The following is a 25934-nucleotide window of genomic DNA, read 5'->3' on the forward strand; positions in this document are numbered from 1 at the left end:
TAAGAGGTGACAGTTTATTGGGAAGGTGACTGGTCACGAGTCATCAGTGCAGCAGTGCCCCCCACCCCCAGGGCAGGTCAGTCCAGTGTGCTCCCTGGGCTCAGAGGTCTAAGGAGGACCCAAGGGGTTGCAGGCATAGCAGCGGGAGGAGGTGGAGCAAGCTGCCCCACAGGGCCCAGCCCCGGCCCAGCCCAGAGGTGGGGGACAGAGAAAACCCTGGTGAGGCCCTTAGGTGTCTGAGATTGAGCTGGGAAGATCCTGGGGCACACAGCGCCGCCGCCGGAGAATCACCTTCTCCTCCTCCTGCAGGGATAGGCCACACACGTGTCATCCCGCACAGGACACATCACTGCACACGTGTCAGCCAGCACTCATCCCACAAGATCTTGGGCACAGCCCCTCCTGCTGCACACTCATGGGCCCACCCACCCTCACCATCTCAGAGGCAGTGCTGGGGCTCGCACCCTCGGGGGAGCCCCCTTCGTCTCTGGAGCAGTCTGGTCCTGCATCCTCCTCATACTCTGTCAGGCAATCTGATTCCTCCCCTGGAATTGGGGAGGGGGGCACAGGTGAAGAGATCCAGGCTGGTCTGACAACATCTAACTGTGCCCCACCCTCTTAGGGGTGTCCCCTTGGCCTCCTCACCATCAGCGCAGCCATCGGAGACGTAGCTTGTAGGGGGCTCGATTCGGGACACAATCTCTGCCAAGTCAGTGAAGCCAGAAGTTGGGAAAGCAAGTACCTATGAAGCAGCATTGGTGAGGCTCTCAGAGGGTCTGCAGGGCACTGGGGTATCTGGAGAGCTCAGTGAACGCAGGAATATGTGGGGTCAGCTGAGGTTTAGGGGGTCTCAAATTCTAGATCTCTGAGGTCAGAGGGTCCCTGATGTGGGTGTGTCACAGGCTTACGTCTGCACGGCGGCTCTCATTAAGGTCCGCAGACCTCCGGTCTGTGAGCATTTTCTCAATGACATCGCCCCGGCTCCAACCTCCAAACACAGCCTTCCCATACTGGTAGCCCACATCCTGTAGGAAGCAAAGGGGCCATGCCTGCAATCCCTCTTTGCTTATCCCCATGCTGTCTGCCCCTTCTCTCATCACTCACAAACCTGACACTCTAGGGGGAACTGGCATTTTAGATTAAATCTATTTTAGACTCAGCCACATACATATGGCACAATTGCTTTCACTTCCTGTCTGTGCCCCTGCCAGACATTACCAATCAATCTCTACCTTCTTTCCCACTCAGCCCCATACAGGGTGCTGAGTACCAAACAACACAAGGTGTAGTGCCAGATTATTTAGAGTTTTGTTAATATGTAGTACATCTGTGGATATTGACCAATCCCAGGTTCATAGCAAACATCACTAATCCATCATCACACTCTCTTATTGAATCCAGAAAGAACATCAGACCTTGTTTACTCAGACTCAGGGCTTCTGGGCAGCAGCTACTGATCAATTTCAATTGGCATGGGCTATGACACATGTTTTCAGGGTCAGTGGCACAAGACACACACACTGCTACTCTCCTAGACCTGTGGCAGACATGACTAATTGATCACTGCTCTCATTCCCACCAATGCAGAAATGGCATTAAAAATCAACATGCAGTCCTTCACATATTGCAGTTGGCACATCACCAGAAACTCAGCTCACAGATAGCATAGGTGCAGGCACATTGCCCTGCCACACCCATTGCAGATATCACTAATTGATCACAGATCTGTTTCCCACCAATTTCAGGTGGAGCCCTAGAATCCTACCCCTTACACTGCTCTAGGCTTTAAGTCATAAAGCTTTGTGGGGCGCACCATGCCTCCTCTACCCGCTCACATAGATCTGGTCGAACTTCCCGAAGTCCATGGTCTTGAAGCAGTCAATAGGTGGGCGCAGGTACTCGCAGTAGGAGCTGGATTTGACAACCTCCAGCTGCCTCACACAGGACACATAGGCCAGACGGGACTGGATCTCTGCCATGTCTGGAACCTTCACCTTGTCAGCCCAGGGGTTTAGCCGCTTCCACAGCAGCCACCAGCCAGACAAGCTGTCCCCATAGGTGCTAAGGTCTGTCTCATCCTGGCTCCCCACATCAATGGCAAGGACCGTTTTGGCACCCATGCTGCGGGCAATGTCCGCTGTAGGACGAGGCAGGAGGGTCAGTGGGCTGATCCCCCAACAGGGCCGAGGGTTGAGGATGTTCAACTCAGTCCCACAAATACCACTGTGCACATGACCATGGGTAAAGAAACCCACACATGCAAACAAAATCAAGGGGGTGGGGTGTTGGAGTTTTGAGGTCTGGGAAACCAGGAACTGAGGGACAGAGTAACTGGGGGAAAAACATTAGGATGCTGGATATGAGAGATGTGGAAGGAGAAAGAGACAGAGTAGAGGCAGCAAGAGAAAGAAGATACCAGGGTCAGAGACATGAAAAGAGAAAATCCAGATGTGTAAAGAGACCCTGAGGCTGAGATGAGGGAAAGAGAGCAAAGAGCAGAGATGGGAGGAAATAAAGGAAGCAGGACAGAGAGGGTAAGCAAGGGAGGGTGGTATGTCTGGGAGAGTCCTTTTGCAAGGCAGTGTTCTGCAGCCAGGCCCAGTCTAAGAAGACACCCGGATCTCCATCAGCCTTCACATTTGTACCTCAGAGCCTGTTTGTGTCTTTGGATCCCTGTGCCCACGTCCACATGTACGTGTGCGCCTGCTTGAGTCTCTCTGTCCAAGGCCCTGTGGGTGGCTGTGTGCCTGTGAGCATGTGTATCTCTGGGTAGCCTGAGTCTCTGCAGACATGCCTGGGCTTATCTGCGTTCATTACAGACTGCCTGTACCTAGGTCCATGTCTGTACACGCTTCCTTGTGAGTCTGAGTGTGCCTGTGGGCTTGCACAAACCAGCTCACCTGTGTGTGGTCATGTCATACATTTATCTGTACAAATAACCTGTGGCAGTGGAAGGAATTAGGAACTGTCCACCAAGGGCCTGAAAGAAAATTTTGGTGTCATAGGCCACTTGGTTTTGGTCCCAGTGACTCAATTCTGTTGCTGTAGCATACAAGCAGCCAGATGGTATGTCAATGATCATGTGTGGCTGCATTCTGATAGAACTTTATTTATAAAATCAAGTAGAAGGCTGGATTTGGCCTGCAGGCCATGGTTTGCTGGCTCCTATCTATGGGACCATGAGTGTGTGTGCTGCTGTTGTATGTGTCTGTGTGCACATGCATGCTTTTGGAAGTTTCAAGTTGCATATTGACCTACCTCTCACTTGTGCACAAGAAGGCAGAAGGTGCGGCTTAATTTGGTCACATAGGCGCCCCATCCTATCAGCATGTACATAAGCTTGCATGTTTGAGATGTGCTAGACAGGTCTGGGTAGATGGCAGGTGCAGACAAATGCCCTGTTTTGTCAATACATTTGTCTGTGCACATGAGCACCTGAGAGAATGCATTTGCATGAGTACCTGGTGTGCGCACATGAAACCCTCCCATTTGACCTACATGTTCCTCAGTGCATCCGTGTGTGGCTGTGCAACGGCCCCTCTCATGTGTATCCACTCGTATCTAATATACTTTTGAACTGCACAGACTGCATGTGAGCATGCCTACATGTGCATATACACCCCTGCACAGGTGGCCCGAGTCTGTGTGTGCCTCTCTGCACATGTGTGTGTGTGCATAAGTCTCCACAGGTACGTGTGCGCAGCCACTTGCCTGGCAGGTTGTTGATGTAGCCACCGTCCATGAGAAGGTGCCCGTCCTTTGGGTCGCACAGTGGGGGCAGGTAGCCCGAGAGCGTCATGCTGGCACGCACATACCGCCACAGGGAGCCTGCCCGGTGGGACACACAGACACAGACACGCACAGACACACTCAGACACACTTGGAGGCCTGGTCAGCCCAAAGGGCTCGCTGACCTGGCACGTTGTTAACGTAGCACCCATCCACCAGCAGGTGCCCATCCTTGGGGTCGCAGAGCGGGGGCAGATAGGGACAGTAGGAGGCACTGGCCCGGACATAACGCCACACACAGCCTGTAGGGATGGCGCGAGGGGGTGAGGCACCCATCAAGATTCCTGGCTCCCTACCCCCGAGCACAGACGTACCTGGGGCCACTGGGGCATTAGTGGGAGACGGTTAGTGGAAGGCGATCGGGCCAGGGTGGATGGTCACTTGTGTTATCAATGTTCCAGAAGCTCAGCTGCCCTTCCCAAAGCTTCCCCCCACGAGTCCCCACAGGGCCTCAGTGGTTAGTTACAGGGCTGGGTGGGGACACCCACCATCTTTGTGGACACGCATGGCCGAGGCTGTGATGTCTGTAGTCACATTAAAATATGGTAGCCACAGGTCCTAAGGGGACAAGAACCAAGGTGGGGAAGGAGTGTGGACTCCTGTGGGCACAGGTGGGACTAGGGTGGGGTGAAGGAGGTGGGCGCACCTCAATCTGCTTATCTTGGAAGACACGGTGGATGCTGCGGTTGAAGGCTGAGCCAGTAAACATGGAGGTGACCGGATATGTGAGATCCAACACAGGCTCCATCACTGAAGTCATACTCTAGGGACAGGGGCCAGGTGGAGTCAAACAGAAGTCACTTGGGGTCAAAGAGGGATCACCAAAGGAGGGCAGGAAAGGAGCATTTCAGGATGATGTGGTCACCCAGGGCCACTACCAAGAGGGTCACTAGCCAGTAAGTCCCACAAGAATCACCCAAGGTCCCCAGGGCTATATCTATAAAGGTCTGGGCAGGCAGGTTCACAGATTACATTAGAAAAGATCACTATGAGCCCACTGGCCCCGGGAAATCAGGTGATAGTGAAGTCATCATGCTTCTGGGGTTCTACGACCCCTTCCCTCCAATACACACCTTGGCCCACTCTCGGGCCCGCTGCTTGGTGCGGCTAGCGCTGCGCTCTTCCGCATACAGGGCCCCAATGAAGGACCCGATGGATGTGCCGCCCACCAGGTCCACAGGGACCCCTGCCTCCTCTAATGCCTTTAGTACCCCGATATGAGAACAGCCCCTGCAGGAAAAAGGGAATCCAGCGTACGGCTAAGAATCCACTGGGAACCACCCCCAGAGCTCCTTTTCTTCTACCTCCCCACACAGCCAAGGAACAAGAGGTCAGCCCCAGTCATGGGGTCTTTCTAGGGAGTGAGCTCCGCTCCTCGGGAACCCAGGCCCCACGCTATAGGAGGCCCTCCTCCAACAAGCCTCGCCCCTGACAGAACTGGTAATGCTCTCACTGGTGTCTTCCCCTAGAATAAACTCCACCCTTCGGACACCCAGGCCCTGTCTTACAGGACACCCCCAGGAAGCCCAGCACCGGTCCCGCCCTCACCTGGCTCCGCCCCCACCCAGCACCAGGGCTATAGTGTTTCCCGTGAGCACCCGCGCCAAGCGGGAGAAGTCACTGTGCCGATCCGCACGCCTGGAGAAAACCTTCTCGTAGAGCTCGTGCTGGCATGGAGGGAAAGAGGGCAGGACCCAAGAGGCTGCGGGGTGGGGCCTAGTGCACCCCCATCCCCCGCAGCTTTTCCAGGCTTCGCCCCCTTCCCTACACCACGCCCCCAGAAGTGGGTACCGATCCTCCCCCATCCCCCTCCAAGCCCCGCCCCTCACCAGCTTGGCGGGGCTGCGGCGGGAAAAGAGGCGGCGAGGACAGCGCAGGTGCAGGTGGCCTGAGCACCAGCTGCGCATGTTGAGCCACTCCACGGTACGCATAGGACCTGGGCCCTCCTCACGGTGCAGCAGGACGAGCTGCTTGAGTGCGCGCACCGCTGTGTTTTCCAGCATCTGTTCCAGCTGCGGAAGATGCGGAGCAGAGGTCACTAGCCTCCCTATCACTACCTGGCCAGGCTTAGGTCCCTGGTCGTCTGTCTACGCCCATGGTGAGGGTGCACGTGGTCTGGTGTCGGCACGGAAGGGCAAGGGACAGAATCCTAGGGGTGCTGTCACTGCGCAGGGCTTCCAGACCTGGCCAAGAGTGGGCTCCTGGTCACCCAGGCCCACGATAAGGATGCAGTCAGCCTGGCGCAGGCAGCGCACAGTCCAGGGCGTCAGCGATGCATCCGTTTGGTAGAGCACTATGCGGTGAGCGTCCTCCTGCTGGGCCAGCCACCCTGACAGCCGGAACTCTTGGATGCTGGGGTAGGATGGGGAAAGTATCATCTGGGACGGTCTGAAGCCGTGTACCCGCAGAGACCACACAGCTCCATTAGTGGGAGAAGCTTAAACACCCAGCCCCTCACCCCCAACCCTCCCCCCACCATAATGGAAGCCTGTGCTCTAGGGGGACAGATTCATGTCCCCTCCTTTGACCTAAGGATGAGACACATGTTCCTTGGTTTGAAACCTAGCACTTGAACATAGATCTGAAAATCTCTAGTGCTTCAAGCCCGCCCCTTAAGCTCCTTGCTCCACTCCAGGAGCCCAACACACACACCTATCCAGCGCCGAGGCCCCCAGGCGCGCCCGGATGATGTCACTGTTGAGGAGGAGTGTGGGACCTAGGGGTAGATGAGGAACGGAGGTTGGGAACACTCAGCAGGATTGGGGGCCCCTCCCAGAAGAGACTACCCTTCACCCCACCCCTGTGGCCCTGGTCTACCCCTTCCTACTGACCACCCAGGCATATCCATTCACTGACCCATGCCCTGACCAGCTCCAGTGACCAATGGCCAGCCCTCACCCATGCCCTTTCCTTCCACTGACCGATGGCTTGCAGAGCATGCTGCAGCTCCAATGTGAAGGCCACCATGGGTACCTCAGCACACACAGGTAGGACTGCCACCGTTGCCAGGTTGCTGGCTGGGTTGGTAAGTTCTGAGTGTGGCGGGACACCAAGCCCCGAGCCTGCTGAGACCCCAATGTATGAGATTTACTGTATAGCCTTATGTTTGGAGAGGTGAAACTCTGTCTTCCAAAATCCCTAACCCTCTTTCCCCAGACTGTAGACCCTGGCTGCCCCCAGACTTGATGATGACATACTGAAGGCCACAACTCTAGTCCTAGACATATAGCCCCACCTACTATCCCCTCTCTTGTTAAAATTTGGATGACCTGGCTGGTCATGTTGGCTCATGCCTGTAATCCTAGCATTCTGGGAGGCTAGCTTTGCTTGTACTCAGGAGTTCAAGATAGGAGGATTGCTTGTACTCAGGAGTTCAAGACCAGCCTGAGCAAGAGCAAAACCCTGTCTCCACTAAGAACAGAAAAATTAGCTAGGTATCATGGTGAGCACCTGTAGTCCCAGTTACTCAGGAGACAAAGGCAGGAGGATCACTTGAGCCCAGGAGTTTGAGGTTGCTGTGAGCTAGGCTGATGCTGTGACACTCTAGCCTGGGGCAACAGAGACCTTGTCTCAAAAAAAAAAAATTCGACCACTTTGGGCCCCAATCTCCTCAGTGGAATCCACCATACAATTCCACAACCACTCAAATGCACAGTGCTTCCACAGACCAGTTGACTGGTGCACCCATCCCATTATGACCTTGGTTCCTTTGTCCAAGAAAGGGGTCTGAACACAAAACTAAGTGTATATGGACATACTTTTGACTCATTTGTTGCTTCTTAGCCCCTCTGCTAATAGCCTAGACCAAGCTGTCACTTCTCATCTCTTGCCTGGATTTCCTGTTGCTCTTAGCTAGCCCAACCCCCTCTCTTAACCTTAAATGTTTTTCCATGGCCCCCAGTCCCTATATGGCTTGTCCCTACCTCCATCTCTTCCCCTCAATCACTTTCCTTTTCCCAGTGCTTCAAAATCATCCAACCCTGTGTGCAGTGCCTCGGTACTCCTCTTCCATGTCTGGACTCATCTCATTTGTTAAGTTTCAGCTCAGAAACTTTCTGTCCTCAGAAAAGCCTTTCTCCCTCTGCTAGCCATGCTCCATGGATAATCCTCTTTATTTTCTTCACAGTACTTATCAGCTTTTGACATTATACTTATTTTTAGCCTCCATAGAGATTTTCAAAAATTGTCAATACTGACTATATTTCAAATCATCACGGCAGAGCATTGGGAAAATACTCAGTTAGCAATAATCACGCCTCAGATAAACCTCATTGGCTATGTACTGTGCAAGCAGAACTTGACACTGTGCTTCCTATTTTTTAAATGTCTTCCCTGCCACCACCACCCCACCCCCATCCCAGGGACTTGGGTGTCAGGGCCAACAGGACATAAGTCCAGAGAGAAAAGAGGAGGTTGTCAGGCTGGCCCAGAATCAGGTCACCACAATGTAGAACCCTAGGACCACATTTTGGCAGACCCTCGAATCTGACTCCACTTCTTCTGAACCAGTTCAAGAAACTGCACGCTGGGCGGGGGAAACCACACCTCCCAGCCTGCCAGTAACTTCAGAAGCTACTTCCCAACGTGCCCAGAGCCTTGAACATACTCCATGGATTCCATGTGCCATCACATTCTGATCTAGGATTCTCTTTCTCAAAACGTTCAGGATGTGGACTCCCCCAGCAAGCCCTGACACCCGGGCCAACCGCGCCACTTAAGGGTCTGTACCCCAGCAGGGCTGATTCACTTCCCATTCCCTTAACAAGAACGTGTGGGACTAGGACTGTTTCCCAGTATGCACTGAAAACTGAACACCATCCTCCAGCCTGCACCAGACCTCAACCCCACTTCTGGGTTCAATCCCAACGTTTGGCTTATACACCGAACTGCATGCCCTTTCCCAGCATGCCCTTGGGCACCGGGCCTCCGGACCTTCCACCATGCTCTGGGCTCTGGACTACAGTCCTACCTCCCACTCCCAGCATGCTCTGAGCGCTGGGCTACAGTCCCCAGCATACCCCGGCCAGCTCTCACCTGGGAAGGGTCCTGGTAGCTGCTGCAAATTCCCTAAAATTTTTTGGCTCAGCAGGTGGATGAGGCGGGTCACAACCTAGGAATGTTGGAGCCCGCAATCCAATGAGACTGACGGGGCGACAGTGTGGATCTCACCTTTCCCTCCTCTACAGGGGGTTCTGGCCCCTAGTTACTTGGGCCCCACCCCCCGGGACGGCGCCTGTGGCTCAGTGGGTAGGGCGCTGGCCCCATATACCGAGGATGGCGGGTTCGAACCCGGCCCCGGCAAAACTGCAACAAAAAATAGCCGGGCGTGGGCGGCGCCTGTGGGTCAGTCGGTAAGGCGCCGGCCCCATATACCGAGGGTGGTGGGTTCAAACCCGGCCCCGGCCAAACTGCGAACCAAAAATAGCCGGGCGTTGTGGCGGGCGCCTGTAGTCCCAGCTACTCGGGAGGCTGAGGCAAGAGAATCGCCTTAAGCCCAGGAGTTGGAGGTTGCTGTGAGCTGTGTGAGGCCACGGCACTCTACCGAGGGCCATAAAGTGAGACTCTGTCTCTACAAAAAAAAAAAAATAGCCGGGCGTTGTGGCAGGCGCCTGTAGTCCCAGCTACTTGAGAGGCTGAGGCAAGAGAATCGCCTAACCCCAGGGGAGGTTGCTGTGAGCTGTGACGCCACCGCACTCTACGGAGGGCGACAAAATGAGACTCTGTCTCTAAAAAGAAAAAAAAAAAAAGAGCCCCACCCTCACTTAAGGACCCTCCCTATTTGGCCACGCCCCACTCCCATTCGCCCAGTCCACATAAAGCCCTACCTGCGGGTACCGACGTTTTATGTGGCCCAAGGTGCCTTCAGGGAGCTTGGCCAGCTCTGTGTCACGCACTGCGTGCACTGTGGTTGCTCGCGGCTGTCGGGTCAGCGCCTCGACCTGTGGGGCCACGTGCATAACTGGGTTGACTGGATTGCTTCGGCCAGGAGGGCCCAGAGAGGGGAGAGGAGGACCGTGAGTGCAGAGAATGGGCTATACTGTCCCACGTAGGGGGTCCCCCAGATGGAGGTGGAGGGAACCAAGCCTCGCTCGCTACCTATTAGGACTCTGGAGATAGGGAGAGAGCAGGGATCCCCTTCTCTGATGAAAAGAGGTCCGGAGGTGGAGTGGGATCAGACACATCACTCCCAAGAGGTTGCCTCCCTCACTTCGGCCCTTTTCCTACGGAAAGGAGCTGCGGGTAGTGGACTGGCTGAAGTCAAGGGTCAGCAGGTGGGTGCTTACCACACCGATGAGGTCCCCGCGACCATACTCGCCCACCAGCTCCTTCTTGCCAGTGCCGCGCTGGATAACACTGCGCAGCCGCCCATTGAGCACGATGTAGGTGCAGTCGGAGCGGTCACCCTGCCTAGTGTAGGGGTAGGAGGTCAGGCAAGGCTAGGGGCTTGTCTTGGAAGGGCCTGAGCCATGAAGTGGGAGCCGGGGCTGTACCTGTAAAGCGCACGTCCTGCCTCCACTGCCGTCCAGTCGATGGCAAAGTCCATCTGGCGCACGAAGGGCGACATCCTGGCGGCCACTGTGTGCGCTGCGCTCAGCACCACACTGGGCTGTGCGCGCATGATCCTGAGTGAAAAGACAGGGTACATGGGCTGGGGGGGCACCCTGGAACACCCCACAGGAGCACAGACAGTAGGTAATGACTTGAGTGTGAAACATGAAGGGCTCAAAATGGCCCTATGAAGGTGTGGGGAGGATATATCTAGGGTTTCTCTTCTGGTCCTCTAGGGGTGGAATCAAGGGATGGAGTCCTGGCTTTTTCCCATGGCTAAGTGGAGATGTGTTGGGATCATCTGAGTGCCACCTCTATCCCAACCTCAAGCCCAGTAGAACATACTCATAGAAGTCTGACTTGGAGATCCGCAGGAAGGTGCAATCTCTTTGTGCACGTAGGGTGAAGATGAGAGGTTCACCAGTGAGCACGGCCAGCTGCCCCACTAACTCCCCAGGCTGTGCTACGAACAGGCACACATCCTCTGCCTTGTCGATCATGCGCTGGTAGACGTGCAGGCAGCCCCAGAGCACAAAGTGCAGGCTCACGTCCTGGAAGGCAGAGGCTACAATGAACACAGAGCCAGCAACAGCACCTCACCTCCCCAAATCAGGCTAATATATCCTGCAGGAATCTTTAAAGAAGGGTTGGTTAAGAAAAACAAAGTTGTCCAGTTGCGGTGGTCTGTAATCCTAGCACTGTGGAAGGCCAAGGCAGGAGGATCCCTTGGGTTCAGGAGTTTCAGACCAGTCTGAGCAAGAGTGAGACCCTTGTCTCTACTAAAAATAAAAAAATTAACCAGGTATTATCAGGGGCACCTGTAGACCCAGGTACCTGGGAGGGTGAGGCAGAGGCTCACTGGAGCCCAGGAATTTGAGGTTGCAGTGAACTATGATGATGCCACAGCACTCTAGCCTGGGTGACAGAGCAACACTCTGTCTCAAAAGAAAAAAAAAAAAGAAAAAGAAAAAGAAAAAGTTGAAGAAGGGAATAAAAACTTTGGATATGAGCAGATTATATATATGTGTGTCCCTCCATAGATTCAATCAACCTAGGATCAAAGGATTGAAAATATTCAGGAAAAAAATGCATCTGTATAGAACACATACAGACCTTTTATGTTATTATTTACATAGCATTTATATGGTATTAAGGTATTATAAGTGACCTAGAAATGATTTAAAGTATATAGGAGGGTGTGCATAAGATATATGTAAATACTATGATATTTTGTATCATGGGACTCAGGGATTGTGGTATCCTGGGAGGTCCTGGAACCAATACCCTACTAATAACAATGGAGAGCTGCTTGTGTCTATTCAGTCAGCGCCAAGGACAGATGTGGCTAATGGATCACCAAACCCTGAGCCCAAATCAAGTAGCCAGGGTTTCAACACAGCCAGCAAGAGGCTGCAAAAACTGGCTAGAGGCCTGGCTGAGCTAAATCTTTTTTGCTTGTCTGGGCAACTGGATTGCCACATAGAAATGACAGAAGTTGAATTCTTACCTTCACACCATGCTAAAATGGAACAAAAACATTAACATAAGAGCTAAAACTATAACCTGTTTAGAAAAAAATGTAGGGGTAAATCGTCATGACCTTGAACTTGGCAATGGATTCTTAGATATGCCGCCCAAAGCACAAACAAAATTAAAAATAGATAAATTGGACTTCAAGATTAAGAAATTTTGTACTTCAAGAATATGTAAAGAAAAGTCCACTACCTCCTGTATATGGGGCCAGCACCCTACTCCTTTGAGCCACAGGTGCCGCCCTCTTTTGTAGTTCTTAAGTGTGATAACTAGGTACTTAGAGACAGCCTCAAGCTGTCGTCCTGGGTAGAGTGCCATTGGATCACAGCTCACAGCAACCTCACAAACTCTTGGGCTTACACCATTCTCTTCCCTCAGTCTCCCAAGCAGCTGGGACTACAGGTGCCCGCCACAATGCCTGGCCATTTTTTTGATTGTAGTTGTCATTGTTGTTTGACGGGCCCAGACTGGATTCAAACCCACCAGCTTTGGTGTATGTGGTTGGTGCCTTAGCCGCTTGAGCTATAGGCACTGAGCCAGATGACTTGGTTTTTCTGTGAAGATATGCTTCCCTCAAACCTGGGTATAATCAACAATGTAATACCTTTAACACATACTTTTTTTTTTTTTTTTTTGTAGAGACAGAGTCTCACTGTACTGCCCTTGGTAGAGTGCCGTGGCGTCACAAGGCTCACAGCAACCTCTAACTCTTGGGCTTACGCGATTCTCTTGCCTCAGCCTCCGGAGCAGCTGGGACTACAGGCACCCACCACAACGCCCGGCTATTTTTTGGTTGCAGTTTGGCCAGGGCTGGGTTTTTGGCCACCCTCAGCATATGGGGCCGGCGCTCTACTCACTGAGCCACAGGCGCTGCCCTTAACACATACCTTTTTATAAATAAAAAGAATTACTACAACTTGGCCAGGCACAGTTCCTCACACCTGTAATTTTAGCACTCTGAGAAGCCAAGGAAGGAGGACTGCTTGAGGTTAGAATAAGACTAGCTTGAATAAAAGCAACATCCAGATATTCAGGAGATTGAGGCAGGAGGATTGCGTGAGCCCAGAAATTTCAGGCTGTAGCACGCTATGCTCATGCCTGAGAACAGCCACTGCACTCCAGCCTGGACAACATAGTGAGACCTTATCCAAAGAGAGGGGAGGGGAAGGTAGAGGAAGGTAAAAGAAAAGGGAGGGAAGAAGAGAGGAGGGAAGGGGTGGTGCCTGTGGCTCAAGGAGTAGGGTGCCAGCCCCATATACCGTAGGTGGTGGGTTCAAACCCAGCCCTGGCCAAAAACTGCAAAAAAAAAAAAAAAAAAAAAAAAAAAGGAGAGGAGGGAAGAAGAGAGGGAGAGGAGAGGGGAGGGGAGGAGGGAAATTTAAAATGGGCAAAAGATCTGAAATATAAAAATGCCCAGTAAGCACATGAAACGATGTTCAAAATCATAAATTAGGGAAATTCAAATCGAAACCGCAATGAGATACCTGGCTAGAATTGCAGTGTTAGAAAGTGGAGAAATGAGTCCTCATACACTGCTGGTGATAACGTAAAATGATGCAGCTGCTTTGAATAATTGTCTGGCAAGTAAGAGTCCTCAAAAAGTTAAAAATAGAGTTGCTATGGCTCGGCGCCCATAGCACAATGGTTATGGCACCAGCCACATACACCAAAGGAGGCAGGTTCCATCCCAGCCTGGGCCAGCTAAATGACAATGACAACTGCAACAAAAAATAGCTGGGCATTGTAGCAGGAGCCTGTAGTCCCAGCTACTTGGGAGGCTGAGGCAAGAGAATCACTTAAGCCCAAGAGTTTGAGGTTGCTGTGAGCTGTGATGACATGGCACTCTACCCAGGAGAACATAGTGAGACTCTGTCTCAAAAAAAAAACAAAAACAAAATAGAGTTGCCATATGACCCAGCAAATCGACTTCTGGGTATATACCCAAGAGAAATAAAAAATCATATCCACACAGAAACTTACATAAATGTAAGCTCTTACATAAATGTTCAGAGCAAGATTACTCACAATAGCCAAAAAGTGGAAACAACTTAAACCTTCATCAACAGATGAATAAACAAAATGTGTTCTATCCATATGGTGGAATATTATTTAACCATAAAGGAATGAACAACCTTGAACACCTTATGTTCAGTGAAAGACACCAAAAGAAGGCCACATATTATATGATTCCATTTATATAAAATGTCCAGAATTAGCAAATCCCTACAGACAGAAGTGAATTATTACTGGTTGCAAGGGGCTGGGGGACAAAGATGGGGAGCAACTACTAATGAGGACAGAGTTTCTTTTTAAGATGATGGAAATGTTCCAAAATTGACTGTGGTGATGGTTGCACAATTCTGTGAATGTACTAGAAACCAATGAAGTGTACACTTTAAATGAGTGAATTGCATGGGATGTGAATCATATCTCAATAAAACTACTACCCTGTCCCCAAAACACTGTTCCACTCGAGGCCCACTAACATCCTTTTGTTTCTTAGAAATCAGCATGTTTCTTATTACCACAGGACATTTGCACAAGCTATTCCCTTTGCCTGTAATGGCCTTTCCTTCTGCCTGGATCTAGTTCATTCCCTTTTCCCCCTGCTTTCTGTTTAACTGAGGTCACATCCTTAGAGATGCCATCCTGTCTAAGCCAGACACTAGAGTACTAAGAACAACTTCTTTGGGCGGCACCTGTGGCTCAGTGAGTAGGGCGCCGGCCCCATATGCCGAGGGTGGTGGGTTCGAACCCAGCCCCGGCCAAACTGCAACAAAAAAATAGCTGGGCGTTGTGGCGGGCGCCTGTAGTCCCAGCTGCTTGGGAGGCTGAGGCAACAGAATCGCGTAAACCCAAGTGTTAGAGGTTGCTGTGAGCCGTGTGACGCCACGGCACTCTACCCGAGGGCAGTACAGTGAGACTCTGTCTCTACAAAAAAAAAAAAAAAAAGAACAACTTCTTTGTAGCACCAAACACTTATGGTTTTATAAAGATTTGTGTAATCCTTTGAGTCATGTCTGTCGGCACACTGTGGGCTTCCCAAGGGCAGGGAAGAACCAGTAAGGGTTCTTAGCTCTAGTCCAATGATTTTCAACTGGTGTGCTATAAGAGGATCTTAGGTGTGCCACAATAATTTTTAAAGATCATTAATTAAATTATTTTCAAAAGAAATTAAAAGCACAGTAAGTATATTCTTTTTTTTTTCTTTTTGAGACTGAGTCTCACTTTGTCACCCTCAGTAGAGTGCCCTGGCATCTTAGCTCACAGCAACCTCAGACTCTTGGGGTCAATCAATTCTTTTGCCTCAGCTTCCCAAGTAGCTGGGACTACGCCCGCCACCCCTGGCTATTTTTAGAGATGAGGTCTTTGGTCTAGCTCAGGCTGGTCTTGAGCTTGTGAGCTTAGGCAATCCACCCGCCTGGGCCTCCCAGAGTGCTGGGATTACAGGCATGAGCCAATGCACGTGGCTCATTTACTTTTTTTTTTTTGATCAAAATAATTTAAGTGTGACGTGCAAGTTTCACTATAGGTTCAAGAGTGTCGTGAGATAAAAATGGTTGAAAACCACTACACTAGTTCAAGAGGCAGTGTGGGGTGTGGACACAGCAGATGTTCAGGACAGACTGCTCTAGTTAGCCTGACTGGTCAGCCACCTTAAATAAGGAACTGAAATGGAGACAGGAAGATTCCTTCTCTGTTCACTACCCCAACCTGTGTGGCACTTAACAAAGGTCCACCCACCCAAACCCTGCAGAGATCCCAGGATGGGGCAGAGCCCCAGGAGACAGACATATATGCACACATGCTGGTATTTTCTTTTTTCCTTTTCTTTTTTTTTGGCCAGGGCTGGGTTTGAACCCGCCACCTCTGGCATATGGGGCCAGTGCCCTACCCCTTTGAGCCATAGGTGCTGCCCAGACATGCTGGTATTTTCTAAGACAGAATTTTCAGACTCTGTCTGGGATATGCATGGGAGTGACTATTACTAGCCTAGTAATAGTAATAGTCACTACTAGGCTATTAATAGGCTACCCTGTTTCCCCGAAAATAAGACAGTGTCTTATTTTAAGGTGTGCTCCCAAAGATGCGCTAGGTCTTATTTTCAGGGGATGTCTTATCTTTCCTGTAAGTAGGTCTTATTTTCGGAGGATGTCTTATTTTCAAGGAAACAGGGTAGTTTCTTTTTTTTTGTATTTTTGTTTGTTTGTTATTTTAGAGATAATGTCTCATTATGTTGCCCAGGCTGGTCTTGAAGTCCCAGGCTCAAGTGATCCAAGTGATCCTCCCACCTGGACCTCCTGAGTAGCTAGGACTACAGACTTGACCCACTGCACCCAGCCCAGGAAGCATGTTTCTTTACTGTAGGACTTCTCAGAGCCTTGATATACCCATAGTGTTTACTGGGAACTTTCAAGAAAGCATTAAACAGCATTTTCCAAACCCACTTGACCAGATCCCTTGTTTGTAATACGGCTTTTCCATGAAACATATTATATTTGGGGAAATGTCTGTATAAAGCAGTGATTCTCAACCTTCCTAATGCCGTGGCCCTTTAATACAGTTCCTGTGGGTCATGAACCACAGGTTGAGAACCACCAGTGTAAAGCATAGTTTCATAACCTTGGCAGTACTGATAACTTAGACTGGATAATTCTGTCATGCTGCCCTATATATTTGAGTATCCCAGGGCTTTACTGACTAGATGCCAGTGGCACCCTCCAAAGCTGTAACAATCAAAAATCTGTTAGCATTTTCAAATGTCCCCTGGGGGCAAAATCATCCCTGATAGAGAACCATTGGTATAACATTTCCCAGAGACACACAGCAGAACAGCTGTCCCTAACAAAGTCCTGTCTCAGAACAGCTGTCCCTAACAAAGTCCTGTCTACCCCAAGAAGCTTTGAGGAGCTACAGGTCAGGGCTGGGTTGAGCCGACCCGAATCTCAATGATAAGCAGGACCCAGTGGCCGCCTGAGGAGCTACAACATGACTGCTCTTCCCCAGCCTGTCTCCTGAGTTCTAAGAGCAGCTGGCAAAAGCCTCACTCAACTTCTTCTCCAGAAAGGAGCCCACCCCTGCCATGAGCAGCTCAAGGGGACAGCAGAATCGCTGGATCAAGTCATAACAGGTAAGATCACACCTCCTACTCCACCTACAGCCTTGGCTCTGGCTTCTCTCCCAGCAGCAGTGCAGGGGTCTCAGTGCCTACATCACCCCACATCCCTGCCACCATAAGCTGCTGCTGAACTTCCTTCCCTGCTGCCTGTCACCCTTGCAAACCTTACGCATCTCCAAACTTGGGGGAGTCTGAGACCAGCTGCTACCTAAGTGCCAAAGGCCACAGCCAGGGCAAATATGACTAATAGATGCACACATCTCCTTACGCATCTTCACCTTCCTCTTATCACATCCATTACACAGATAAGGATGCTGAGAACCTTCTAGATCATTTACCCAAGGTCACATGGGGAGCTGGGACAGAGTTTGGGTTTCTTTTTTTTTTTTGTAGAGACAGAGTCTCACTATAATGCCCTCGGGTAGAGTGCTGTGGCGTCACACGGCTCACAGCAACCTCTAACTTTTGGGCTTACGCGATTCTCTTGCCTCAGCCTCCCAAGCAGCTGGGACTACAGGCGCCCACCACCAACGCCCGGCTATTTTTTTTTTGTTGTTGTTGCAGTTTGGCTGGGGCTGGGTTTGAACCCGCCACCCTCAGCATATGGGGCCGGCGCCCTACTCACTGAGCCACAGGCGCCGCCCCAGAGTTTGGGTTTCAAATCTCCTCCTTCTCTGTGCTTCCTGACCTTGTGCTGGTGGCTGTGTCACTAACCCTCAGTGGGCCTCAGTCCCCATATAGATGATGGAAGGGTTTGGTAGAATATACTTTCCTACACCTTCTGGAAGTTGCCCAGAGATACCAAAACCCTGCCCCTGGGTTGGTTTGTGGCAGTCTGTACCCATTTGAGCATCTATCCCAACAAGGGCCAAGGTTAGAAGCAGACACAATGTCAGAGTACACTGTAGGATCAGATGGGCAGAAAAGAAAGTTTATAGGGGCTCAGCACTCATAGCACAGCGGTTACGGCGCCAAACACATACACTGAGGGTGGCAGGTTTGAACCCGGCCCGGGCCAGCTAAACAACTGCAACAAAAAAATAGCCGGGCGTTGTGGCGGGTGCCTATAGTCCCAGCTACTTGGGAGGCTGAGGCAAGAGACTCGCTTAAGCCCAAGAGTTTGGAGTTGCTGTGAGCTGTGACACCATGGCACTCTACCAAGGGTGACATAATGAGACTGTGTCAAAAAAAAAAAAAAAAAAAGGTTGTAGGAAGAGCTGAGGCAGGCAGGAGAGATCTAGGGGTTGGGGCCTGAAGACCTAGGGTAAAAGGTTCAGGGATTGGAGGGACGGGTCCTGAGGACATGGGATAGAGGGAGGTAGAAGAGGGTCTTAGGATCCAAGGGTTATAGGCTGAAAATCATAGAGTGGGAGGTCTATATGGGAGAAGGTGTCAGTCACAGAGTCAAAGGTCAAGTCAAAGGTCAGAGGTCAGAGAAAGTGATTTCAGGTTGCACAGTTAGAGACTGGGGTCAGCTCACCTGGTCCCCCTGGCGGGCAATGATGGTGCCAGCTTTGGCATGATGCAGTAAGACTCGACTGTTCAGGAGGGAGGGGTCCTGAGGGGCAAAGTGGGGTAAAAGGGTATTGAGATGGGCCCAGCCAGGACTCCCCTTCCTCCTCCCCCACTTCTCAGCTACCCACCTCAATCCGCATCAGCTTGGCCAGCTCCCGCTTTGCTGCCTCAAAGATGCTGCTTGTCTGGCGACCCTGATAGGGCCCAAAAGGGCAGCCACCAGTGGCTGACTCATCCTCACAATAGCTGTACTCACAGGCACCTGCCGGCTGCTCTCGGGTCTCCTGGGTGGGTGTCTGCATGGGGCAGGCCTGTGAGTTCCTACTGTTTCTTCCTGGCCACCCTCCTCAGGAGACCCCATCAATGGTCAGGCCAGATCCAGGCCAGGATACTGGGAGGGGACAAGGCCTTACCCGAGCAGGGGCTACCTGGGGTCCCCCGGAGGCGTCTTCTTGCAGTGACATGGAGATCCGGCCACGCTCATATGCCATGTCGAAGTCAGAGCGGGGGCCACCTTGCAAGCCTGCAGGTAGGCAGAGAGCAACAAAAGCAAGAAAGATAAGAGTGACCACAGCTGCAGTCTGAGACCAGCTGCTACCTAAGTGCCAAAGGTCACAGCCAGGGCAAATATGACCAATAGATGCCCACACTCTCCCTCTGAATCCTTCTCAACACAAGTGGGAGAGCAGGATCTCAATGAATACTCACAAAAGAGGACCCACAGAAGGACTGGCAGTATTCCCATTTCATTGATAAAAAAAATTAATATGGGCTTCTTCTCTCTCTCTTCACTCCACCCCCATTATCTTTCCTCTCTCACTCCCTCTGTCCTTCTAAAATATAAAATACATTCTAAAAAAAAAAATTGATATGGGTGGGTAGCAGCTCCCAGATTCAAATGCAGAGCTTGAAGGCCTTTCCCCTCAGACGGAGTGCTCCAAACCTGAGATGTCCACTGGCATGGAAATGCAGCGGCTCAGCAGAGGAGCCGAGGGGGCTTCCAGTGACATGGGCTTCACGGGGTCCCCTGGGGAGACACATGTTCAGACTCTTGTCAGGATTAGTGGGTGGGGAGCTGAGGAGTCCCTAGGGTACCAGGAGAATAGGAAAACAATACTAATGGGTCCTTGGGGCTATGGTCAGGGATTCCAGAGAACCACACAGGAGTTAGGCCTGGGTATCCCACCACGGAGTCCCTGGGCGGCAGAGCAGGACAGGCTGAGTCTCTGTAGGACTAAGAAAGGAAGGGACTGGGGGACTGGGTTGGGCTTTCTGGAAGATCGGGCTTGCTGGATTCAGGTCCTTGGTGGACAGGCAGGGGTTGCCTCAGGTACCTGTGGGTCCAGGCAGTGGGGCCCCAGTAGGCTCAGGTGGCCGGCCGGGGGTCTCCCTGGGCTCCTCTGTAGTTGAGGTGCTGACCACTCGCTTGGAGCCACGCACGGGGCTGGTGCGGGATGGGAGCCCAGGACTGGGGAACAGGCGCAGGGGCTGGATCTCCTGGAGGCAGAGAGTGGCTTGTGGCATGTCCCAGGAGTCCCATTTTATCCTCCCCAGCTCCTGTGCTCAGCCCTAACTCACATGGCTGAAGAGCTCATTGGTGAGACCCAGGTAGTTGTGAAGAGCCAGGAAGGTGACTCTCTGCAGTCGCACCATGATAATCTGCAATGTGTAAGGCGTGTGGCCACAGGATGAGGTGTGGCCATAAGATCGGATCAGCCAGGAGAAATCCCCTTCCTCCTTCCCCTACACACGTGGGGAAATGGGCAGAAGTTGTGAATGGGAAGAGTCAGGCCTGGTTGCTTAGGGCAAATAAACACAGCTCAGCCCAGCTGGCTCCTGGGACCCAGGCCATTGGTGCCTGCAAGGGTGGGTGGGATAGAGCCCAGGGGTGGCCCTGCCCCCATGGTGGAGGAGGCAGAAGGCACTGACCTGCACAACTCGCACCAAACTCTCTGGGTACTTGGTGAAGACAGCAGAGAAAGCCTCCACCGGCAGCCGCAGCACTGTGGAATCACGGGCTGCCCGGGCAGACACAGTCCGCTGGGGATGCTGGTGACCCTGAGGGAAGGGAGGGGTTGTGAGTAGGAGAGACAAGGGCAGGGCTGTGAGTCACCTCACCACTCTCATAATCCTTTCCCCCTGTTAGGAACCACTGGCAGCATCAAGGATGACTCAGTCTGTGGCCCTGGGGACCTTCTCCAATCCAGTCCATGGGGTGAATCCTCATACCCCAGTCTCCCCACCGCCCCAAGGATCAGTCACTCACAGTGATGACATCCAGGATGCTCAGGAGGCTGTTGACACTGTCCCCAGGGACCACTTCCTTCACCACACACTCCTTCCCATCCTGAGATACAGGGAACCACTGAACAGGGTTGGCCTTGCCCTGGTGACCACGATTCCACCCCCTGACCATGTCACTGAACCTCAGCTCACCCACTCCAGTGATTACCAAAGCTTTCCCATTCTTGCACCCAGCAAACCTCCTGCCCAACAACTGTCTCCTCTCCTTCACTAATGGTGACCACTAAGTGACTGTATAGACAACTTGAGGATGATCCTCAATGCTACTGGTCATTCATTCCCCTGATTCCTGACTATACATCCCAAAAGACAGCCAGCCCTACTGACCAGAACAGCACTAATGTCCCATTTCCCAATGGTGGCCCCTGGTGCTGTCCACTCACAGGCCCCGGCAGGCAGAGTTCCAGCAGCCCATCCTGCACCACATAGATGCTGGCATCTGGCTGGCCTGGCCGAAAAACATAGTCACCCTGGCTGAGTCGCTGGAAGACCATATGGCGGCAGAGTTCCAGAAAGAGTGGCTTTTCAAAGTGGCCCAGAACCCTGGTAAACAGGCAGGGGGAGGGAGGTAAGGGATCAGGGGAGACCCCAGCCCTGTGGTTCTCCGACCCATACCCCTGACACTGACCGGACATTCTTGAGCATATAGAGCACCTCGGAGGGCAAGTGGGAGTTGGCCAGGTCACCCTCTGTCAGGTCTGCCTCCAGTACGGCAGGCGGTGGCTCCTTCCGCTGCAGCGTTGGCGTCTCTTTCTGGATGCGCAGGATCCTGATGGGAGGAAAAGGGGACAGGAAAGGGTACAAAAAACCTAAGACCCCCACAAAGCCCTTCCCCCTGGTTTACATAGAGCAAACTCTAGCCTACTGGCCAAATCAGGCTCACCACCTAGTTTTGTGAATAAAGTTTTATTGGCTCACAGCTATGTTCATTTATTCCCACATCATCTGTGGCTGCTTTCATGCTATGAAGTTGAAGACTTGCAGCAGAGGCTGTATGTGGCTTACAAAGCCTAAAGCATTTACTATCTGGCCCTTTATGGAAAAAATTTACAACCTTCAACAAAAAGTCCTGAGATAACCCATCTAATAGTAAAAGGCATGGACCCTTTAGTTAGACAAACTCCTGATGTACCTTCTAAGATAAGGGCAGACCCCAGAAATAGTACCATCATTTGTCTAGAAGCCCTAACACAGCCCTTTCAATAGTCAGTGACTAGATTCCCCAAAAATCTCCCTAATTATGGGCAACCATTAGAGGTAGCTTCTGTTACATGAGAAGACCCCCAGATACAGCCTCTTTGTTATTTGTAAAGATTCCTGAGATAGCCCTTTCTCCCAGGTCTCAGAGAACCTTGAGATAGCCCCCTCTGTTGGCCACAGAGTTCCCTGAGTTAGCCCTCATTACATGAAGAGAGTCCAGATGTAGATCCTCTGCTAATCGTGGACCTAGGTGAGCCCTTCCCAAAAAGTCACAGTGACTGCTGAGATAGCCCTTCCACTGGCACAAGATCCCTGAGACAGTCCTTATGGCAATGATTTTCAACCGGTGTGCCATGAAAATTTTTAAAGATTATTAATTAAATTATTTTAGAAAGAAATTCAAAGCACAGTAGGTATATTCTTTTTTTTTTTTTTACTCTTTTTTTTTGGATTAACATAATTTAAGAGTGCCTCAGAAGTTTAACTATAGGTTCAAGTGTGCTGATTAAAAAGGTTGAAAGACACTGCCTTATGGTATAAGCAGACCCTGATTTAAACTCAGTGATAGAGAGGAATCCAGACTTAACTCCTTTTCTGATCAGGAAAAGCTTTGGCTGGCTTTTCCTTAGGTCACAGAGAGGTTTGAGAAGCTCCTCTGACAGTCACAAAGCCATCAGAGTAGCTCCTCACAGGCACTCAGACACTACAGACAGTCCCTGTGATATGTGAGATACAAACCATCAACTTATGTTGGAGAACCTACAAACAGCCCTTCTACTCAACTCACAGAAAGCCCTGCAGTAAGTAACATGACTGCTGATTATAGAGAGTCCAGGAATGACACCCTAGTCTGAAGAAACCTTCAGACAGACCTTCAAGTAGACCCCAACATAAAAAGAGATCCCAGAGTCAGCTCCCAACTTCCAAGATTCCTGAAAGAGTCTTTCACACAGATTGGAGGTAGCCTTTTGCTGTTGACAGGGACCTCTGAGATGTCCTTCCTATGTTTCTAGTGTAAGAAGTTTCTTGAGACAGCCCTAGGAGAAACCTGAGTTAGCCTCCTTAGTGTGGGAAGAACTCCAAGGTCAACGATGGAGAGAAGATGCCTTCAGAGGTAGAGAGATGATTGAGATAACCCCTGGGGAAGACAGGCTGGAGATAACCCCTCTAGGAAGTCATAGAAACACCTGAGATAACCCCAGTCAAGCACCCTGGAATAAACTCTCTCATGTTGGCAGACCCTGAAATAACCTACGTAGAGACCCCAGATAGATCACGTGCATCCTAAATACACGAAAAGACCACTAAGATACTGGCCCAGAAACAAATAGCTCAGAAATACCCTGCAGAGAGGAAAACATCCCTGAGATAGCCCTTAGAGGCCAGACACCTTAGAGATGGCATGTCTGGTGTGGTAACACTCTGAGACAGCCCTTCAGAAGAGAGCCCTGATATGTCCCTCTGATGTGGAAAGACTTGAACACAGTCCGTGGGGTTCAAAACCTTAGTGTAGGATGATCCCTCAAAAGGCCCTTCAGATAGCCCCCAGCACCAGGTAAGCCTTACTTCTTGGCAATGTTGAGCATCTTAAGTTTCTTCTTCATTCGTGGTCGAGAAGTGGTGGAGACAGAGGCATCCACCAGGGAGGAAGTGGACTGTGATACCTGAGAGAATTAAGGAGGGGAAGGGTCATTTGATAAATTAGACCCTGGGAGAAGAGGGGAGCAGATCCAGGGGCGCTTCATTAAGGAGGGAATGATGATATAAACCCCTAGAAGGAGTAAATAGAAAAAGGACAGGGCCTCTGTGTGGTCAGGGCGAACCCCAGGGGGCCCTGGACTAACCTTCCGCATAATCTTCCGGCCATAGAAAAGCACTTTGTCCCTCTTCCGGAACCGATACCGAGGGCCATCCGGGGCAGGCGTTTCTGAAGAGAGTGGGGAGAGGGACACTTCGATCTCTGAGCGAATCCCCACCTCTACCGCCTCAAGGACCCGGGCGTTTTGGCTCCCCACCCCACAGCCTCCGGGTCCTCACTCGGCACTCGCAGCCTCCGCACCACCAGGAGGATGAGCACTGCAGTGACCAGCACCGCCACTCCGGCGCCGATCATTACGCCCAGCACCTGCGGGACGAACGGCACTGGCTGTGCACCGCAAATCCGTTCTGCTGAGCCCTCCCCGGGGGCCAGGACGTCCCGGGGCCCATCCCTCTCGGTCACCTTCACCCCCGAGGAGTTCGTAGCCTGTCCGTGCCTCGATGTCCCCATCTGTAGAATGGGCCAGCGCAGCTCCCTCCCCTGGGGCGCTACTCTTCTTCCCCTGTGGCCCGGTGCCCACAATGCACGCCGGGAAGCGTAGTTCCCCAGGAACAGATGCAACCTTGTTCTCGCGAGACTGAGGTGATGCGCGCTGAGCACGCCGGGAGTAATAGTTCCCAACCCTTACCATTCCTGTTTGCAGTGGGGCCTCCATTGGCTGCTTCAGATTGGGTGGCAGATCCGGTAACACGGAGTCTTGGGGAATCAAGGAGCAGAAAAAATCCGTGCAAGTCGTCAACCTGGGCCCACCCCGCCCCTGCTGCCAGCCCCGCCCCTAAGCGCAAGCCTGGGGCCTTGGGTACCTACCTCTGGGGCGGCTTCTTCACTGGACCGGGGTGGGAGGGGCAGGAGTCGGAGGGGCCCTATGGGACTGAGGGATGGGGCAAATTGACCTCCCGGTCCTGGCCGGGGCGGGTTAGATGGGTCCGCGGCTCCTTGCCTGGTTCCCTTCTCCTAAGCAAACGTAGCTCCGTCCGCCTAATTCCACCCTGGAGCCAAAAGGTAGCGGAGCCGGCACCCACTGGGAGCAGCCCGCAGGCAGGTTCCCCTCAGGGTATCCCCTCCGGTTTGTGGCCTCCACTGAGGCCTCTTTCCTCTGCAGGCTTGATCGATCCTAACCAACCGTCCCACTAGGCCGCAGCCCCTAGCCCTTGCGAAGACTGAATGACACACCCCAAGAAGAAAACCGGGGGCCGCAACCCAGAAGGTCAGGGTGCGGGAGAACAGCTGGTGTCCACACAGCTACCTCTCCAAGCATGCCCACGGAAATACCCGGCAACTTGGGCATGCTTAAGTGCTGCAGGGGGCTCCCACAGGAGTGGTCCTGGGGCAACAATACCCATGTCTTGAAAGAGTCTTGCTCAAAGTGGTGTGGGTTCGCAGGATGTTACTAATTAATGCTAAGAATTCACTATCACATAACAGTAAAGTTTGTGGGGTCTTTGATGGTACCGAGCATCATCACTGGACTCCGGGAACTATGCTGGCGCCATTGCTGGGAGGCGTAACCAGGGACGCTGGAATTACTGGGGGCCACCGTAGTTAATGAGACTTTGCATACTTCTGGGAAAACCAGGAGCGGGTGGGGGTGGTGGTGGTGGTAATGGTGGCACATCCCTGGGGTCGTCCGAGTATAAGGCTGGCCCTGGGTAGGCGTCTGGGCTCCTCGGAAAACTGAGGAATGCTGGAATATTACTGGCACTTTTCTGGGAAGCTGAAGATGTTTCTGACAGCGCTAGAGTATTGATGGAAATTCAGGGGGGATCACTGGGCTACTAAGTCGTTACTTGGAAAATATCAGGATGAGCGGTCTCCCTCCCTCCAGCCTAGGGAAAACTAGGCTTACCGGTGCAGAAATCCTGCCGGGGACTGGTGGGGGGATGGGAACATCAGAAAGTCAGGAGTTACTGAGAAAGATGGAGGGCAGATCTTGGGAAAATCGGAGCTCGCTAACAATCCCCGAAGGGACAGAGAAACCAAAACTCACCAAGGGACCGCAACCAGGATCCACCCCGCGCCAACACCGCTAGCTTTCTGCCCAGTTTCGCAGACACAGCCCCTTTAAATTATTCACCACAGGGCGCACCGCAGCCCCGCCCCACGCCA

At 52.0% G+C, this 25934-nt stretch overlaps 1 protein-coding gene and 1 non-coding gene across 11 annotated transcripts; both read right to left on the reverse strand.

The window, feature by feature from the left end:
• On the reverse strand, window positions 1-25904 carry PNPLA6 (patatin like phospholipase domain containing 6). 10 transcript variants are annotated; one of them, XM_053585848.1, is made up of 34 exons: window positions 25816-25904; window positions 24457-24524; window positions 24047-24134; window positions 23854-23936; window positions 23576-23673; window positions 21438-21578; window positions 21193-21352; window positions 20772-20852; window positions 20435-20563; window positions 20084-20164; window positions 19840-20002; window positions 19449-19532; window positions 18919-19028; window positions 18634-18801; window positions 18471-18548; window positions 10684-10889; window positions 10281-10412; window positions 10074-10197; window positions 9615-9728; window positions 8824-8899; window positions 6711-6854; window positions 6442-6505; window positions 5973-6141; window positions 5619-5801; window positions 5338-5456; window positions 4863-5019; window positions 4436-4552; window positions 4278-4347; window positions 3712-3828; window positions 1836-2137; window positions 909-1025; window positions 646-742; window positions 465-545; window positions 1-303 (listed from the first exon to the last, which is right to left on the reverse strand). In XM_053585848.1, the coding sequence occupies exons 2-34, from the start codon at window positions 24481-24483 to the stop codon at window positions 101-103; spliced, it is 4083 nt and encodes a 1360-aa protein (XP_053441823.1). In that variant the 5' UTR covers window positions 24484-24524; window positions 25816-25904; the 3' UTR covers window positions 1-100. The 10 variants fall into 10 exon arrangements, with proteins under 10 accessions (XP_053441823.1, XP_053441816.1, XP_053441817.1 ...); XM_053585841.1 differs by lacking the exons at window positions 3712-3828; window positions 25816-25904 and adding exons at window positions 3915-4031; window positions 25281-25798; XM_053585842.1 differs by lacking the exon at window positions 25816-25904 and adding an exon at window positions 25281-25796 and having other exon boundaries at window positions 6711-6851.
• On the reverse strand, window positions 7951-8085 carry LOC128582649 (U4 spliceosomal RNA). The gene has a single exon (XR_008379098.1). It is a non-coding gene; the product is annotated as a U4 spliceosomal RNA (small nuclear RNA).
• Window positions 25905-25934: the final 30 nt, after the last annotated feature.

The sequence above is a fragment of the Nycticebus coucang genome, chromosome 3, assembly GCF_027406575.1.
Source record: "Nycticebus coucang isolate mNycCou1 chromosome 3, mNycCou1.pri, whole genome shotgun sequence".
Taxonomy (NCBI): domain Eukaryota; kingdom Metazoa; phylum Chordata; class Mammalia; order Primates; family Lorisidae; genus Nycticebus; species Nycticebus coucang.